General features: G+C 30.8%; 2 protein-coding genes across 2 annotated transcripts; both read left to right on the top strand.

Moving 5' to 3' along the window:
- The first annotated feature begins 376 nt into the window (after positions 1–376).
- Positions 377–8,596, top strand: LOC131854471 (putative fatty acyl-CoA reductase CG5065). The gene is made up of 13 exons (XM_059205589.1): positions 377–536; positions 2,435–2,515; positions 2,937–3,053; positions 3,325–3,482; positions 4,353–4,443; positions 4,652–4,797; positions 5,254–5,363; positions 5,878–5,961; positions 6,374–6,482; positions 6,893–6,969; positions 7,089–7,251; positions 7,533–7,790; positions 8,370–8,596. The coding sequence occupies exons 2-13, from the start codon at positions 2,441–2,443 to the stop codon at positions 8,545–8,547; spliced, it is 1,566 nt and encodes a 521-aa protein (XP_059061572.1). The 5' UTR covers positions 377–536; positions 2,435–2,440; the 3' UTR covers positions 8,548–8,596.
- A 1,393-nt stretch (positions 8,597–9,989) lies between these two features.
- On the top strand, positions 9,990–15,009 carry LOC131854474 (peroxisomal biogenesis factor 19). The gene is made up of 8 exons (XM_059205594.1): positions 9,990–10,142; positions 11,002–11,169; positions 11,717–11,767; positions 12,138–12,226; positions 12,604–12,729; positions 12,878–13,029; positions 13,377–13,497; positions 13,864–15,009. Exons 1-8 carry the CDS (start codon positions 10,079–10,081, stop codon positions 13,972–13,974), a joined length of 882 nt encoding a protein of 293 aa, XP_059061577.1. The 5' UTR covers positions 9,990–10,078; the 3' UTR covers positions 13,975–15,009.
- The last annotated feature ends 1,969 nt before the right edge of the window (positions 15,010–16,978 follow it).

Here is a 16,978-nt window from a genome sequence, read left to right as displayed (position 1 = left end):
TTCTTGCCAATTTGTATACTTTTACCGGACAAAAATATATTTAAAATTCTATCAATTATTGCTAATGTTACTATTAGTGTTCTGGCTATCAATGTATTAGTCCTACTCTCTATTCCGTAGGACTAATTCGGCCTTCACGCACTATTGAGACACACATCAGTGAATATACTTTTTCGATCGATCGATCAATGATTTATTTCATTCCAATACAATATTTTAACATATATATTTAGTTCGTTCGATAATCACACATTATCGAACACAGTATACAGTTCCAGAATATGTTAGCAGGTTCAAAGTGCAGTGAATATTATCGCTGTTTTGCACGCCCAAAACTACTCTGTGCTGTATGCATTGTTACTCAATGAAAGGTGCTATGCTATATGCAGTAATAATTCAATGTATTCAGTCATACAGTTTCAGTTTTGAATGTTACACTCTAGTGCATGCACACGACCTGTCCGTGGTAGTTCATTGTGTATACATTTATAATTTTGCCGGTTTTAATTATTCTGAGTTGAACGATCTGAAATCAGGTGAGTTATGTTATATTTTCACATAACAGGTAGCTAATTAGTAAATAGTTAGTTAGTTAATTGATTTACTAATCCGAAAGCCGGTTAGTCGGATAGTAAGTAAACTAAACAAATATTGTAAATAAACATAGTAGACATCTGAAATAGAATATTTGAATTTCGTATTATTGTTTACAAAATATATTTTAAATTTTCCAATTTGAAAGTACGTCAATTTTGTCATTAGAAGAATTGTTCTGTTTATGAAACTGAACAATTTTTCTATTGACAAAATTTCCTAATGAAATAAACGGAACGACTATGACTGTACTACCAAGTTCTACTAAACCACAACGCAAACAAATAAGCAGTGGTTCTAAAGATAAATACTTTAATCAATTGCAGGTAGTTTTGGTAGTTTTTCTTTATGGAATGACAAACCAGCTCACGGTACGTACGTACGGCTGATAATACAGGGGGAAAGGGGATTATTACTACCTAATGTGGACTGCTGACCCCGTGGCAATGTACCATGTCAGGTTGACCTCCATCTGGTTTCCCCTGGAAACTATCCTAATAAATTCCTGGTGAATTTGTCACGATGGGCTAACTGACTTGACCTCATGCTCATTTTATCTTCCTCCACTGGTGCCCCGCCAGCGTATATAGCATACCATTAGCTTAGACGGGTGCACCATTCCATTATAATGCCTAAAAAAATAGACAATACAAACAATGATACTCATGAATTTAAATGTTTGTATTGCGTGATGAATTGAACCCACGACCTTAGGAAGAAATGCGGTGAGCAAAACCGCTAGACTTTCAAGCCTGTTAAATAAAAAAAAAGTAGTAAAAGGGAAGTCAAGATCAACATTGAAATAATATTAGTCCCGGTATAAGTAAAATATTAGAAATCCTTATACATTATAAACATAAATAAATACATACTATGAAACAAAGTCGCCGCTGTATGTATCTTTTAATTTATGCAACAGGTTTTAGTCTAGTTTTCAATGTTTTTTTATTTAATTATTGTGGAATAATATTGCTTCCATACCCTTCAACTTACAACACAAGCTGTATTATAAGTTGAGGGGTATGGAAATGTGGCGACAAAAATGAGTGAAGATTTCATACGAAGTCTATATTGTTAACATTGATTTCTTGACATTTGATTCCCTTTGCCTTCCTTTAATACTCCAAGCGTGAAGATAGATAGATAAGGGTTATGAACAAATAATACAAAAAGTCGATTAGAGTCAATTTCTAAAGGATGATGTCCAAATAAAGGATCTTTTGTATGTTGCCAATCATTTTGTCACAGGAAGTTTCAATAAGTCGAGGAAGTTACTTGTTACCTTAGGTGGTGTTTTCATTATCGTCCATTTATGTTGTTACACATTATATCCTGTAGATATTGGTTTTATTAATAACACTCGCATATTACAAACTCAAAATTTAAAAATCAATACCTATTGATGAATAATACAATATTACATAAAATATCAAATTATATGGCTATTTCTTTGCATTTATGTAACATAATGATAAATAATTTCAGAAATCTATTGATATATTGAAAAGGATGAATAATATATAATATAAGGGGTAAAATATGTTAGGAATTCCTGTTATTTACAACTGTAATTCTTAAGCGTGATTCTTGTATTTTTTTCCAAATACATATTCTAATGATGTTGGCCGTAGCCGGCGAGAACAGAGACACCGGACGTAAATAGTGACGACTGCAGAAGGCACTTTAAACCCGCTGCGTGACTTATGGAGCGCCTAAATGCCAACTCCTGGATTCTAGTGTTTTACTTAATATGAGTACAATTTAATACAATATTAATTCTACAATTTGATAACTCTACTTTACCTGTTGGTAATTATACTGCGTATTTATGTTGTTTTAGGCAAAAATGGCGCCTTCAGTACCAGATTTCTATAAAGGAAAATCCATTCTTATAACTGGGAGTACAGGTTTTGTAGGCAAGGTAAGTAAGGCAATGATATATATTTATACGTACAACATGTTAGTTTTAATAGATGTAGCTAGTACGTACATTTATTCTGAATACTCCATTTTTAGTGTCGACTTAAAGTATTGTGTAAAACTAACTCTTTCAAAATTTCCCAACATGTGTGGCACGGAAGTGGTCTAAAAGAAATTAGTTTAATGGTTATTCTAAATGGTACAGACTTGTATTTATTATATTAAAAGGAACTTTTCTAGTAGGTACTTACATAAAATACACCGAATTAAATTTAATGACTTCAAAAAGGGGAGAGATTCTCATTTAATCTGTAATTTACTGACTTTGGATTAATTTACCCGCGTTAATCCATTATAATCGTGTACTGAGCAGAAACAAATCAATATTTTTTTTTAATACATCGTAATGTTTATATGTTAAGGCCATGGTGGAGAAGTTGCTTCGTAGTTGTCCTGAGTTGGACACGATCTATCTTCTATTGCGGCCAAAGAAAGGATTGAATAGTGAAGAGAGGCTACGCGATCTCAGTGCTAACAAGGTAAAGTTCCCAAAAACGTACGTTTCGTTAAATTTATCTATAATGTAGTAACTTTTGCCGCTTATTGATAGCATTTGAAAGTAAAGTAAAATAATAAGTAATAGATAGTATAAAGAAATTTTGTTGAGTCTCTTGTCCGTTCTTCTCAATTGAATCTGTTTATTAAACTAGACACTAGGGAAAAAACAATAAACTCCACATATATAAACGACTGTAATTTCCTCATAAAATAATGAAACATGAATAAATGTTTTTTTATTTGTTTTCATAGATATTCGAAAATCTAAGAGAGAAGACACCGAATATATTTAAAAAACTGAAACTAATAGCCGGAGATATCTTAGAAGATGAACTTGGAATATCTCCTGAAGACAGGAAGGAGTTGCAAGAACGCTGCAATATCGTCTTCCACAGCGCTGCATGTGTTCGGTATATACAGAATATTTTTTTATACTATTAGTCAGTAATAATTGTTCCCTATACATATGAAAAGCACACGGATATCTCGTCATATTATTTAATGAAGCGAGATAAAAAGTTGAGATAGACAATTTATTTATATTGTATATATACAATATATTGTATATATACAATGCAATATTCCTGACACCTATATTTATTCCTCTGAAGACGGTGCCACGTATTCGTAAGTTGATTATCTAGTTTTAATTACCAGTAGATACCTACTTAATAGACGGTGCATCGACGAAGCCGGTTTTATATTTTTATATTTTTTAAACATTCATTTGTTAATATTATTTATTATTATATATAAGTATTAATTATTTACAATTAAATTTTCATTTGTCGCATTTTTATAACCTAAACTTTTATGGAGCAGATTTTGATTATATTCTTCTTCTAATTCAAAAATGATCCCTTCACTGAGTGATTTCTCAGATTGTAGGTATATAGGCATTAGGTAGGACCAAGACACATTCCTTTTTAGATAATAGTGAATTTGAGAATGTAATGTACGAGTAGGTACTTTAGCAGCATTTGATACGTAATCAGATATAAATAACAGTTTCATTGGACTGGTTTGTGTTAGTTAATTATTGTTCTAGTGTTTATAACATTTTTGTAATCTTTTTCTTTCTAATATATTCCTTTATATATTGTCATCACTTTATTATTTATATTAGAAATAGAATATACTGGGTTATAATGGTATGCGGAGATGACTTTACATAAAGTGTACCTTGGTTATTGTAGAATAAATTGTTTACTAGTATTATATAAAAGTACCAATAATTAAGATACGTCGTCGATGCTAGCTTCTTTTTATTATTCTTTCAGATTTGACTTAAGACTGAAAGATGCTATCAATATGAATACAAGAGGTACGCTGCGGGTTTTACAGCTAGCGGAAACTATGAAAAACCTTCAGGTAAAACACCACAGATAAAAAATAAACGAAAACTGTAATTATGACGTAAATATGAAGTATTTTTTCTTAAACAGACTTTATTGTAGAGTTTATAAAAACAGTGTATTGGTTTATTTCCTAGACTTAATTTGCAGCTTGTATTTCATAATAGGAATATCTTTATTAATAGGAAGTTCGAGATTGTTCTAGAATGAGTCTTTAATTACAGGCATTAGTGCATCTATCAACAGCCTATTGTCGCTGTTATTTAGATGAACTGGAAGAAAAACTATATCCGCCAGTGCACAAGCCCCGGAAAATCATGGATATTGTTGAATGGATGGATGATGCTACACTGGAGTACTTGGAACCTAAGTACGTAATATATTGTTTTCATAAATAAATTAATTTTGGACATTTTATTATGTTTTATATAATGTTAGTCATGATATAGCAGGTGGGAATGAAAATAAATACCCATGTTTTCTTTATATAAATAATTGTTTATTGTACAAAACTACGTAGAGCACAGTCTCAAAATTAGATACAGATTAAATGGATGTAAAACGGATTACATTTAGTTCGTTACTAATGTAATGTAGATTTATGACAAAATAAAATATATTAATAATAATAATCTGGCTGCATGTTTTGGTATTTAATCGATTATACATCATAGAAGATAATGATCATAAATGACAGTTCCTGCTCAATGAATTTTACCTATATTTCGTATTATCTTTTTTCCATTATATATGTCTAATAATTAATTATAAATATATAACACCATATGTCATAATTTTAGTTTTGATGAAATATACATTATTACAGGCTTATAGCTTCAGAGCCAAACACATACTCGTACACAAAAGCAATCACTGAGGACTTGGTTGCTGAATATGGTCCCAAGTTTCCATTAGCTGTAGCCAGGCCTTCCATTGGTAATATGCTAGAAATATTTTTTAAAGACATTTGTACACCGGCTTTCTTCCGATTGGGTTTGATTATTGCATAATACAAACATTTTGTATTGAAGAGAATAATTGTTTGTATAAGTGTACAAAATTGTTTTTAAGTATTATTATTATAAAAAACTAAAACTAAAAATAACACTAACACTAAAAATAAAATTAAGTAAAAAATTTTCGGCACTCAATGTCTATCGTAAAAATTACTTTTATTTGTATATTTATATGTTTTTATAACGACTGTTTGTTGCCAAAATAAAGAGAAAAAAAAAAAAAAACATATTAAATTTTCTAGTTCTGTAAATTGTTATGTGGTTTGAATCTAGATTTCTTACATTAAAAATAGAGACCAGAGAAACTATTCACTCATTCATCCAATACGCATGTATGTATATACTTAATGAACCTAACATTATTATTAAATTGTAATCAGGATTTTCGATTTCCTAAAGTTAAACATAACTGTTTCTATTTTGTTTTCTTCAAGTGACTTCTGCGTGGAAGGAGCCGATACCAGGATGGGTAGACAATTTGAATGGAGCCACTGGTCTTGTTATCGGAAGTGGCAAAGGTAAATAAATAAATAGAAATACCCTGTGGCCTCGTTTTTATATATTTTTTTAATGTATGCATAGAATGCTATAACCGTTTGCGCTAACGGTATACTCGGGGACACCAGTGGAATATGATAAGATGAGCATGAATTTGCTATGTAGGGAGAATCGCATGAAAATGGACCTAAACAATCTACTGTTGTCATCTATTATCTCTGAATACAAGGATGCTATTTCATTAGTTAAAAAGTTTAATTAAATAACATTATAACACCGTACATAGAAAATCTTATATATTAAGTAAAATGATAGGTCTTCAATTTTAATACTTTTTAACCAATAACAAATTAGTAACTATGTAGCAGGACTCTTAGAAAAAGTTATCATGTGGGCAAACTAAACCCTTATCCAAAACAATTTTTTTTTCAGGCGTTATTCGTACAATGCACTGTGAACCAACATATACAGTCGATGCGATGGCCGTAGATGTGGTAGTTAATGCATGTTTACTTATTGCATACATTACAGCTTTGGACAAGTAAGTATATATATATATCAATTTATATACGTAGGTATATTATAAAATTTAATTGACAAAATAAATAACCCTTATTTAGTATCCATAGATTGGGCCCAATTTGGAAGTAAATGACGCTATTTGAATTCCCGTTAGCTATTATTAAAATAGATTATTTCTCGACGTAAGATTCGTAATAAATATAATTAACATTTTTTGCTGAAATTAACTTTTACACTTTTGCAGATGTTATACTGTTTTTTTAGAAAAACTCTTTATTTCCTTGTAATAAGATTATTAATTGGATTTTTTAAAATATGGAATACATTATTATTAACTTTTGACACAATTATTTTTAGTTCATATAGTAACATACGTCAGTATGTTCAATAAATTGGGGCATTTAACAAATTTCTCCTATTTTTTTTCAGACCAAAAGAAGTTACGTTTTACAATGTGACACTCTCCAGAATTATAAGGATAACCTGGGGAGAGATAATTGAATTAGGTAATTGGTAAAACCCAATTTAAAAAAAAAATATTCCTACATTTTTATTTTTATCTTCTATTTCTATTTGTCGCCAACATATGTAATAAATAAATCTTGATTGAAATTGTAATTTTCAGGAAAAAAATGGGTGAATAAATATCCTCACACTTTGGCTCTGTGGCATCCTGGTGGAAATATCAAGTCATATTACTGGCACCATCAAATTTGCGTTTTGTTTTACCATATCATACCTGCTTATTTAGTGGATGGTCTCCTGTTCTTAATGGGGAGAAAGACTTTGTAAGTAATACTAATAATGACATTCATTCATCCATCTATAGATACATCTATACAAACCGCGTTTCTAATATTAGTAAAATTATTGATTGTTGTCATGAAGGAAAGTGTGTATTTATTGATTTTTTTTTTATTTATACACAAAAAGGTTTTTATGCACTGGGTAGACAAAGACTTTATTAATTTTGAATCTTTTTAAAAAGACATATTTTTAGGTTACACGCTCCTACTATTTTTGTCACAGTTGAAGTCAATTTTTAAAACAAAACTTCCATTATTTTCAGTCTTGTTAACGTCCAAAAACGTATAAGTCACGGATTAAGCGTCCTTCAATATTACACTACGAAGGAGTGGTACTTCAAGAATGATAATTTCAATTCTCTCCGTAAACGAGTGAGCGATGAAGACAATAAGACCTTTTACACAGATCTCGCCACTCTGAGAGCTGATGAATATTTAAGGGATTATGTATTAGGAGCCAGACAATTCTGCTGTAAAGAAGACCCATCAACAATTCCAAGAGCTCGCAAACTGGCGAGAATGTAAGTTTTATTTCTTTTCTTTAAATGCCTATATAAATAAATACATCAAAACTGTTATTGCATATTATATTATATTACATAATTAAAGGTAATGTATGGTTGTAAATAAAACACACGCGATAACCAAGCTGGGAGCTCAAAAGCAATATCCTTGATGGAAATAAATATATCTAATAGTCAAGACTTAGTTCTTGTACCTACTTACTCCTAGTAGTTAAATACCTATATACCTACTACACCATGTGCGTTTTAGCATGGTGCAGGTGACAATTTCATTAATGTTTCGTTTCACTTTAAAAGTTGCCGCAATTTACAAATTATGATTTAGTATTTCAGCTATACCACATTCGTAATATATTAAATCATTAATAACTATATTTACTTAAATGTAGCAATTGTTAAATGTAAAATTAGTGACTGTCACTCGCACCATGCTACATCGCACACAGTATAATGACTTGTTTTGATTTATTAGTGGTACCTAAGTGTAAAATAATTTCTAATACACCTAGTAGATATATATTCGTGATTCTAGATAGGTAGGTAGATATTCTAATTTATCTATTATATTTGTTCCAGCCGTTATATAGTGGATGTTATTGTACAAATATTATTTTATGGATTTCTGGCTTGGATGATCTATTCCAACATGCATATCATCACATCATCGATTCACTACTTGGACGACGTGTTGAAAAGTTTGGCGCCAATTAACAAAGTCAATGCAGAAGAACATCAAACTGAACAATTGTCATAGTCGAAAATGTTGTTTTTTTCTATAAATAAATCTGTGGTGATATGGTTAATATTTTAACTTAATATCAATTCTACTTAGGTAGTGCTGGTATTACTAAATGTTATGTTTGTATATTTTTATTAGGCACCTATTGGTTGATAAAGTGCGTATTCAGTGAAAATATGTTATCTATGATCGATTCGATATAATACGAGTGGAACCCAATAATTATTTCTTATGAACTGATTTCCTAAGTCTATTTGGTTGTGTGGGTTTCCAAAATGATTTAAATGATGTCAATATTACTTCGGTTAGAACAGTTGATTATACAGAATCGGTTTTAATACTTTTCAATTGTTTTTATCTACATAACAAAGGCTATGTATCACAACCGGCAACCCGGCAACCGTACCACCCGCCAGAAACTAAAATACCATCCTGATCATGATTCATGGATGAATGGCGGTCCTCTAAAGTGCGGTTTTCTAGAAACTTTTTGCCACGCACAACCACATTGTGGAATCACCTTCCAGCAATGGTATTACCGAACCGATACGATATTGAAACGTTCAAGAAAAAAGCTTATTCCTTTTTAAAAGGCCGACAACGTACTTGCAATTCCCCTGGTGTTGCGGGTGCTCATGGGCGGCGGTAATCACTTACCATCAGGTGAGCCGCATGCTCGTTTGTCCCTTGTGTTATAAAAAAAACCCGGATGTTCAGGTCTCATGACGACTATAAATTTATATAAGTATATAGATATGTATAGGTAGGTGTATAAATAAAATGACACAAATAATGAAACGTATTTTATTTTGCTACGAAATTCCTAATTTCCGAATAGATTATGTATCTAAATAAGTAGGTATTTATAAGACATAAATAAAACGGGCACTTGATGGTAACTGGTGATCGTCTTCACCTATAATATGCATGACAAACACTACGGAGATTACAACGCCATCATGTTATACCCGTTCTGTAAGTCTCACTAGTATAGAAAAAGAATGATATCCATGATAATAGAAAATGAATGAATGAATTATCATTCATTTTTCTAAACAATAATATCGTGCACCCGTCTGCACTGACGGTTTAGGCTGGCGGGGCGCCAATGAATGATGTTAAGATGTGCATGAGGTCAGGTCAGTTAGCCCATCGTGGTAAATTTATTACGATGGCTTTGGCCGTATGGATATAACAATTTTTTTTTTAATTATTCTAATATTCGTGGCATTGAAATAATTGGTAAAAAAGTGGTTCCTCTATGCTATAGCATATTATGCACAGAGGTATAGTAGGTAGAGGTATACCTCTACTTACTATACCTCTGTGCATAATTGACAATATGATTTGACAGAATAGATGACAGCATCTTCCTGACTGACTCAAGTTTGTGAGTGTTAAAGCGCCACTGACCGATAAGTCAGTTGTAGATATTCGGTCTGGTGATTAGTTATCCTGATCATTGAAGAATTCTGAACTATATTACATTTTTTCAATAATTTTTTATTATCATATACAAAAAATTTCTAATAAAACCAATTTAATAATGTCGGAAAGAAAAGATACACCTAATAAGGACGTCGACCCAGAGTTAGACGATTTGTTGGATAGTAAGTCTATTACGGTTCTGTATATTTATTGTCTTATTACACAATACATAACCTAATTTATATCATTCGTATACTATTAATTTGTTGATTATACGATTACTATTTATTGTCTGTTTCCTACAGCGTTGACTGACCGAACCCATTTTTGTATGTTTCTGTCGAAATATTTAGTACAACATATTAATAATGATTAACTTGCATTTCTGTTACTATGTTATAATGTTGTTTCCTGGCTCTAAAATATCTTTTTATAGTCCTGCAGATGATTCCCCACCTGAAACAAATAAATAAAATATCCGTTTAAATAATTCACAATAACTAGGTATTCATTGATTTCGCTTTAATGTTCATTTAATTAGAATGTGCTATATTTTAATAAATATATATGAAAATAAAAAAATGTGCATAATTGTATTTTAATATATGGTTTAATTAAATTGTTGGTTATTTGCAAAGTAGCTTTTTATCTGTTACAGTGTAATAAAATCATTATGTTGTAGCAATAAAATAGATTTTATTATTAATATTTCATGAATTATATGCCACAATATATATAATAAAATGCTAATGAGATTCTATTTCTATTGTTTTATGGTCCTATGGCACATTTATACTTACATATTTTTTATGTAATTGACAATTTTATATTTTTTTTTTACTTATAAGTAACATTCAACATGTTATAGCCTAAACGGGAGCCAAACTTTTCAAAAGGAAGCTAATTTACCTCATGATAAAATTAGGATTAATAAAATGTATATGTGATGATTTACAATGTATTATTGATTTAAAATAAAAATCACTGAATAAGAATGAATATTGTAAAATAATCTGACTAATTAAAAAAATATATAACCAGGTGCCCTTCAAGATATGACAAAGAAAGATGAGAAAAAAGAACAGCCAAGTGAAGCAGGTTCTGGAGAAATGCCACAGAATATGTGGAGCGAGGATTTTATCAAAGAAGCAGCATCACAGTTTGAGAGCAATATGGCAGCCATATTGGGAAATTTTAGTGGAGTGCCAGGTAAAAAGCAATTTAATGTCTTTAATTAATTGTTAGAGTGCTGAGGAGTGTGATTGTTCTGTTGCACATGAAGTTTAAAGACCATCATAGTTTCATAGTTAAACTGATAAGATAATGATAATTAGTGCTAATCAATTTCAATTTTCTCTGAAAACACACAAAAAAATTCCCCAAAGTGAGTGCCTACATATATATTGATATATAAATGCTGCAAGGTGTTTATCAGCTTATGTGTTTGACACAATATTACCTACAATCTGACCCATTTATTATATTAAACCAAATTCATATCTAATCTACAACATACAGAAAAAAGCATTTAGCAACTTCTGATTTGCTAGCAATGAGTGCTCTATAAGGTAAAACTCCATACTTTTCCCAGTGGAAACAATTGTGGTTATTTCTAATAAATTTACCACAATGCGCTAACTGATACTATCCTCCACCAGTGCACACCAATATATACCATAAGCATGGCTAGGTGTACCATAGAATTATTATACATATATTATCAATATCAGCTTAAATGATTGTATATAACTTTCAGAGGACCAAATTACACAGGAACAAATTGCACAGACCTTCAGTAAAATGGCGGGTGAGTAGGAAATAGTATTAACATATCATAAATAAGGAAGGAATCAACATATAACTCAATTGTATTTATGGCTTACAGTTCTGAGTAGTAAAAGTAACAGCAAACCCTATAATCTTACAGGTGGCTATTGATCAATCATGTGGTTGACTTTGAAAATATCTCTAAAGTGTAGTCTACTGATCTGTTAATATTTATATAGTTTAAGATAATCTACTGCTAAAATGAAATGCTGCAAGTTAATTGGATGATTTGACACAGAAATACAGTAATAAGTGAAGTTAAATAAGTACAACATAAGAAATGATAAAAAATGACTTCAAGTAAGTTGTTTATGACTCATTAGTTTTTATAATCAATTTCCCATTATCAGAGGCTGCAGCTCAAGTCCTGAAACCGGCGAATGCTGAGGGAGAACCAACTTCTACTGAAGAACCTGCTACTCAAGGAAAAATTGATGAGGTAGAATTATAGTAGACCAATTTTTACTTTTCTTTTATATGACTGACTTAAATAGAAGCTTTATAGAATGACAATTATGTAATGACATAGAACACCCTTCAACATGGACCTGCATTGCCAATCCTAGGATTAATTCAATTTAAACTTTCTGTCTATCTAATTCGAAAAACTGAAACATAATGTCACATACATTGCTGCCACCTTAGAAATAAGTAATATAAGTGCCAGAATATAAAAGTGCCTTTAAAAGTTATTTAATCGTACTATACATTTTTTAGGTAATATTGTGCATGCAAGTAAACTCTTAGAACTTTTAATCTGTAAATGTACTTAGAACTTAGAAGCTATAGTATATGTAATATGATTCCATATTTCAGGTATCAGCAGCTATATCTCAAACTTTGCAAAATTTGAACACAAACTCAGAAAACCTTCAGACACCATTCTCTGAACAAGATTTTGCAAATATGTTTAATAACTTCAATTTGGGAGAAGGTGAACAAGTAAGTAGTTTTAGTAGTTCCAATGTATCTATATTTTTTTTTATTTTCAAAAACAATAAACGGTATGAAAATAAATTTCATTTTGTAAATCTTGTTTTCATAATTCAACAATCTGTTACCTATATATAAAAAAAAACTTATTTTACAGGATGGAAATATGTTTGTTCCATTCATGCAAGGCATGATGCAGTCACTGCTTTCAAAGGAAGTTCTATATCCTTCCTTAAAGGAGCTAGTGGACAAATATCCAGCATGGTTGACTGAAAATAAAGGAAAGATTGACCCGGCTGAATATGAAAGGTGAATAATAAACATTCAGTAACCTAATGAGATATTATCTAATAATATATCTAAAGGCCCTCACTGTGTCTGCCTGTATAATCGCGATAATTTCAAATACTATGAATACGATTTTCGTGCGGTTTTGATCCATCAATAGAGTGATTTTTTAGAAACATTTGGGTATATAATTCGTTAATATTGTGTGTACGTTGGTTGAAATACCCAGCCAAAATCAGGGTTGGTTGCTGGTTAGTAAAATATTTTTAGAAGCTTTTAAATAATTATAGAGAATAGCATGTGGCAATACATACATTTTATACATGTATAGAAATTAGTACTTATTAAGATATACACTGTATCTCCAGATTCGAAAAGCAGCAGCTTCTCATGCAACAGGTCTGCGCTGAACTAGAACCTGAACAAGAGTCCGATCCTGATGATGTCAAGAGGAAACGTTTTGAGAAGGTTCTAGATCTCATGCAAAAGGTAACTTTTAATATTTTTATATGTATGAGTTATGCCAAATCCTTTACGTGCAAATCAAAGATAAGCTATAGTAAGTTTCATCATCCTTACATCTGATATGTTTTTTCATGAAGACAATGACCCATTTTCATTCTGGTTTCATCAGAATCAACAATAATATCTCTACTCTTGGTGAATCCTTTACTTTACTGTGTAATCGGTGAGAACTGAGCAGTATAGGCCTGCACTGTATCTTATACACACTTTATTACTCCTGTCATTCACTGTTTCCATAGACAATTATTAAGTAATCTAAGAGGTTTATTTATATATTTATTTTATTTATATGTTTAGGTTTTTCGCTAACATAGTGTAATCAACTTACAGATGCAAGATTTAGGCCAACCGCCCACGGAGTTGGTCGGAGATATTGGAGTGCCTCCAGCCGGCTTCGCTGCCCCCGTCGGCCAAGATCCTAGCCAGTGTTGCCTCATGTAGTTTCTACTTTCTACGTAAATTCGACGCATTTCGATGCAGCGTTATATATAGACTATGGTGCTTAGTGAATGTGTTATGTTACCATGATAATATCATGTTTCTGTGGGGTTTGGATGCCGTACTTGGGTAAGGTGTGCTTTTTTATAGTCATATTGACGAAAGCATAAATTTTAGATTTTGTTTTCAATGTATTTATGAATGTAGTTGGGATATTGTATCACACAACAGAAATACAGCATTCGGGGTAATTCTGAAATGTCATTGAGTATTTTTTTACGTAAATTGACACTATCATACTCAAAAATATATTCTCAAAGACTTGTTATTAAAATTTGTGTCTTTTATAGGTATATTAAGGAGACTGACAGTTCAGAGTTGTTCCCATTATTGAAAAATGAGTATGGAATTGGTATGCGGGCATGGGACAGGTTATGTAATTGACAAGGAGATGTTTAGACTTTGCGTGGTACTGTGGTACAGTTTTGACCATATTTAGTCATGTTTCTAGTATAGGGAATCAAAAATTAGAAGTGTACCGATGGTATTTTCATTCAGTAGCTAGTTTGCTATCAACAGATGTAACATCAGGGTTAGTAATTTACCAATAACGTACATAGGCTTCTGCTATACAGTTGGTTAGTTGGCAGATTCCCTGAATGACTTCGAGTGTGAATTTGGTTGGAACGCCCCGCCTTTTTTGAGAGCTGGGAGCGTAGTAATTAATGGGCCAATCGGAACGTGTCGCATTTCGGCAACCTGAAGGCCGCATGTATATCAGCATCTTTAATTTTCATGTAAATTTAAGTCGTTACATCCCCTATCTCCATATCTGTTAATGTATGTAACGAGTGCTGTTATATTGAGCTCTGTTTGTCTATTTTTCAGTGAAAGAGTGTAAAGATAGGTTCAAAAAGGAAGTGATGGAATGTGAAATGAGTTATATGTTTTGTGGAAGTTAGTTACTAAAATCGCGTGATATTCACGTAGCACTTTTGCTTGAATTGGGACCCCCCCAATTCATATAAATATAAAAATGCCTATAACAGTAATATATAAATGAATTTAATGTCATTTTAAATGAAAATACTAAAAATATTTATGAAAGATATCTACTTCATTAAATTGAATAAGAATTATCCTGTGTAAATCATATTTCTAAAGATATCGGTCTATTTTTATCTTTTAAATAAAAAAAATTAAATTAAATATAAAAGATAAACTTTTATATTTACGATATCACTGGATTTTTAAAAAGGAACTTCTTTTTAAAATAGTTCAAAATGTTTGACCGCAACAGTTACTGGATCGTTATAAATAACAAGTTCTGTCTCACTTTTAGGTTATTTATTGGGCATTTCTATTTTTCATGTAATACTAGGGGACCCCATAACAAATCTGATTTGCAAATGTTTCTATAGTCGCAAAATTATTGACATTATGGTTTTAATCTTTAAACTGTTTTATTTTTATGATTTGTTTTCTTAACGAACATTGTTAAAATGAGAATTTTTTGTGATATACAACTTATATGAATTGATATCTATTGAAATTTTATAATAATATGGACACTATTGAAGCATTTGTGAATTTGTATCTATATAATCTGCATAATTTTGTGATTGGATGTCCTGTTTTCTGTTCTGTGGGACAATTATTAGATATGCCATTAAAAAGTTTTATTTAATAGTATCTAAAATTCTTTTAGTATATAAAATTACATATTTTATGTAAATAACACTTGGCAGTTATTAATTATAATATATAAATGTTGCGAATAATTTACTCGAAAATGTGGTTCGAAATATTTATTTTATCATATTTCGAACTTGAATCAGCTTGTTAATATATCATCACATATTAGTTTAATTTCAAATTAAAAGTTAAGAATTATTTACGGGGTAATCATATACCACAATGCCTTTTATTCTGAATATTGTATATGATATTTTTAAACTATGATTATAGTGTGAAAAAGGTATAAATTGTTTAATGTAATAATTACTTAAACTGCATTCTAGAAATGTGTAATTAGAACATTTGCTTTGAGATATGTACAATTAATTAAACCTATTAAATAATTGATGTTTGACAGCTACTTGCGCGCTAGTTGACGTCATAAATTACTATTTCATATTAGTAATAATAAATAATATGTTATTACTATAGACTCGGATAATTAGTAACACTTTATCACACAAATACAAAATATTCTATTGATAGGAAGGTGAAAGGCAGAAGCTATTACAGTCTACTCTTTAACATTCCGTGCCAAAATTTCGAATAATAACGTAGACGAATCTAAACTTGTTACTAATTGGCTTATGAAATGGCGCTATTCTCGGATCAGCCTTTTAGACTGAAAAATCGTGTCTTTCTACACACACGCTGTGGTAGAATTAGAAAGGATTATAAGTTAACTGATGGCCATAGATATTATCATAGATACATAGAATATATAAATATAAATACAATCTGTCGTTGGTAATATTTAACATTACGTCAAGTGGAGCGCAAGTATGACGTCATAATGACGATTTTGTCATTCAAACTGGCATTAAATGAATCCTATTACTCTTCTCAGATCTCTTATTATTCTTACAGAAAATATAATAAATACTCTTACAAAATTCAAGCGAATGCAATAAAAAGAAATGTCTTTTAGAAATGGAAGATAGCAATCCTAGTAAGAAGTGAAATTTTGAAGAGTGCCAAAGATGTTAAACTATGATAACTTTTTAAACTTAATCATGGGATTATATTAATTGTGAATAACATCCTTGAAGTGTTGACAGTCGGGGGTGAAACCGATCATTACGTCTTAAACATGCAGCTTTTCAAAAATATGTTTATTCTAATTTTATTTATGAATCAAATGGCGCTACTGAAAACATAAGCTTGTACGTACTGCGGTTTAAAAATACCACTGGATGTTATGGATCTATCCGATGTATATAATTAAGATAAAACGAAATTATCAAAAAGAAAACCAGGAGTATGGATGTTC

Source organism: Achroia grisella, unplaced genomic scaffold, assembly GCF_030625045.1.
Source record: "Achroia grisella isolate CSIRO2021 unplaced genomic scaffold, CSIRO_AGI_Agris_v1 utg1186, whole genome shotgun sequence".
Lineage (NCBI taxonomy): Eukaryota > Metazoa > Arthropoda > Insecta > Lepidoptera > Pyralidae > Achroia > Achroia grisella.
The sequence above is the reverse complement of the archived record's forward strand: the minus strand, read 5'-3'. Positions and strand labels throughout refer to the sequence as shown.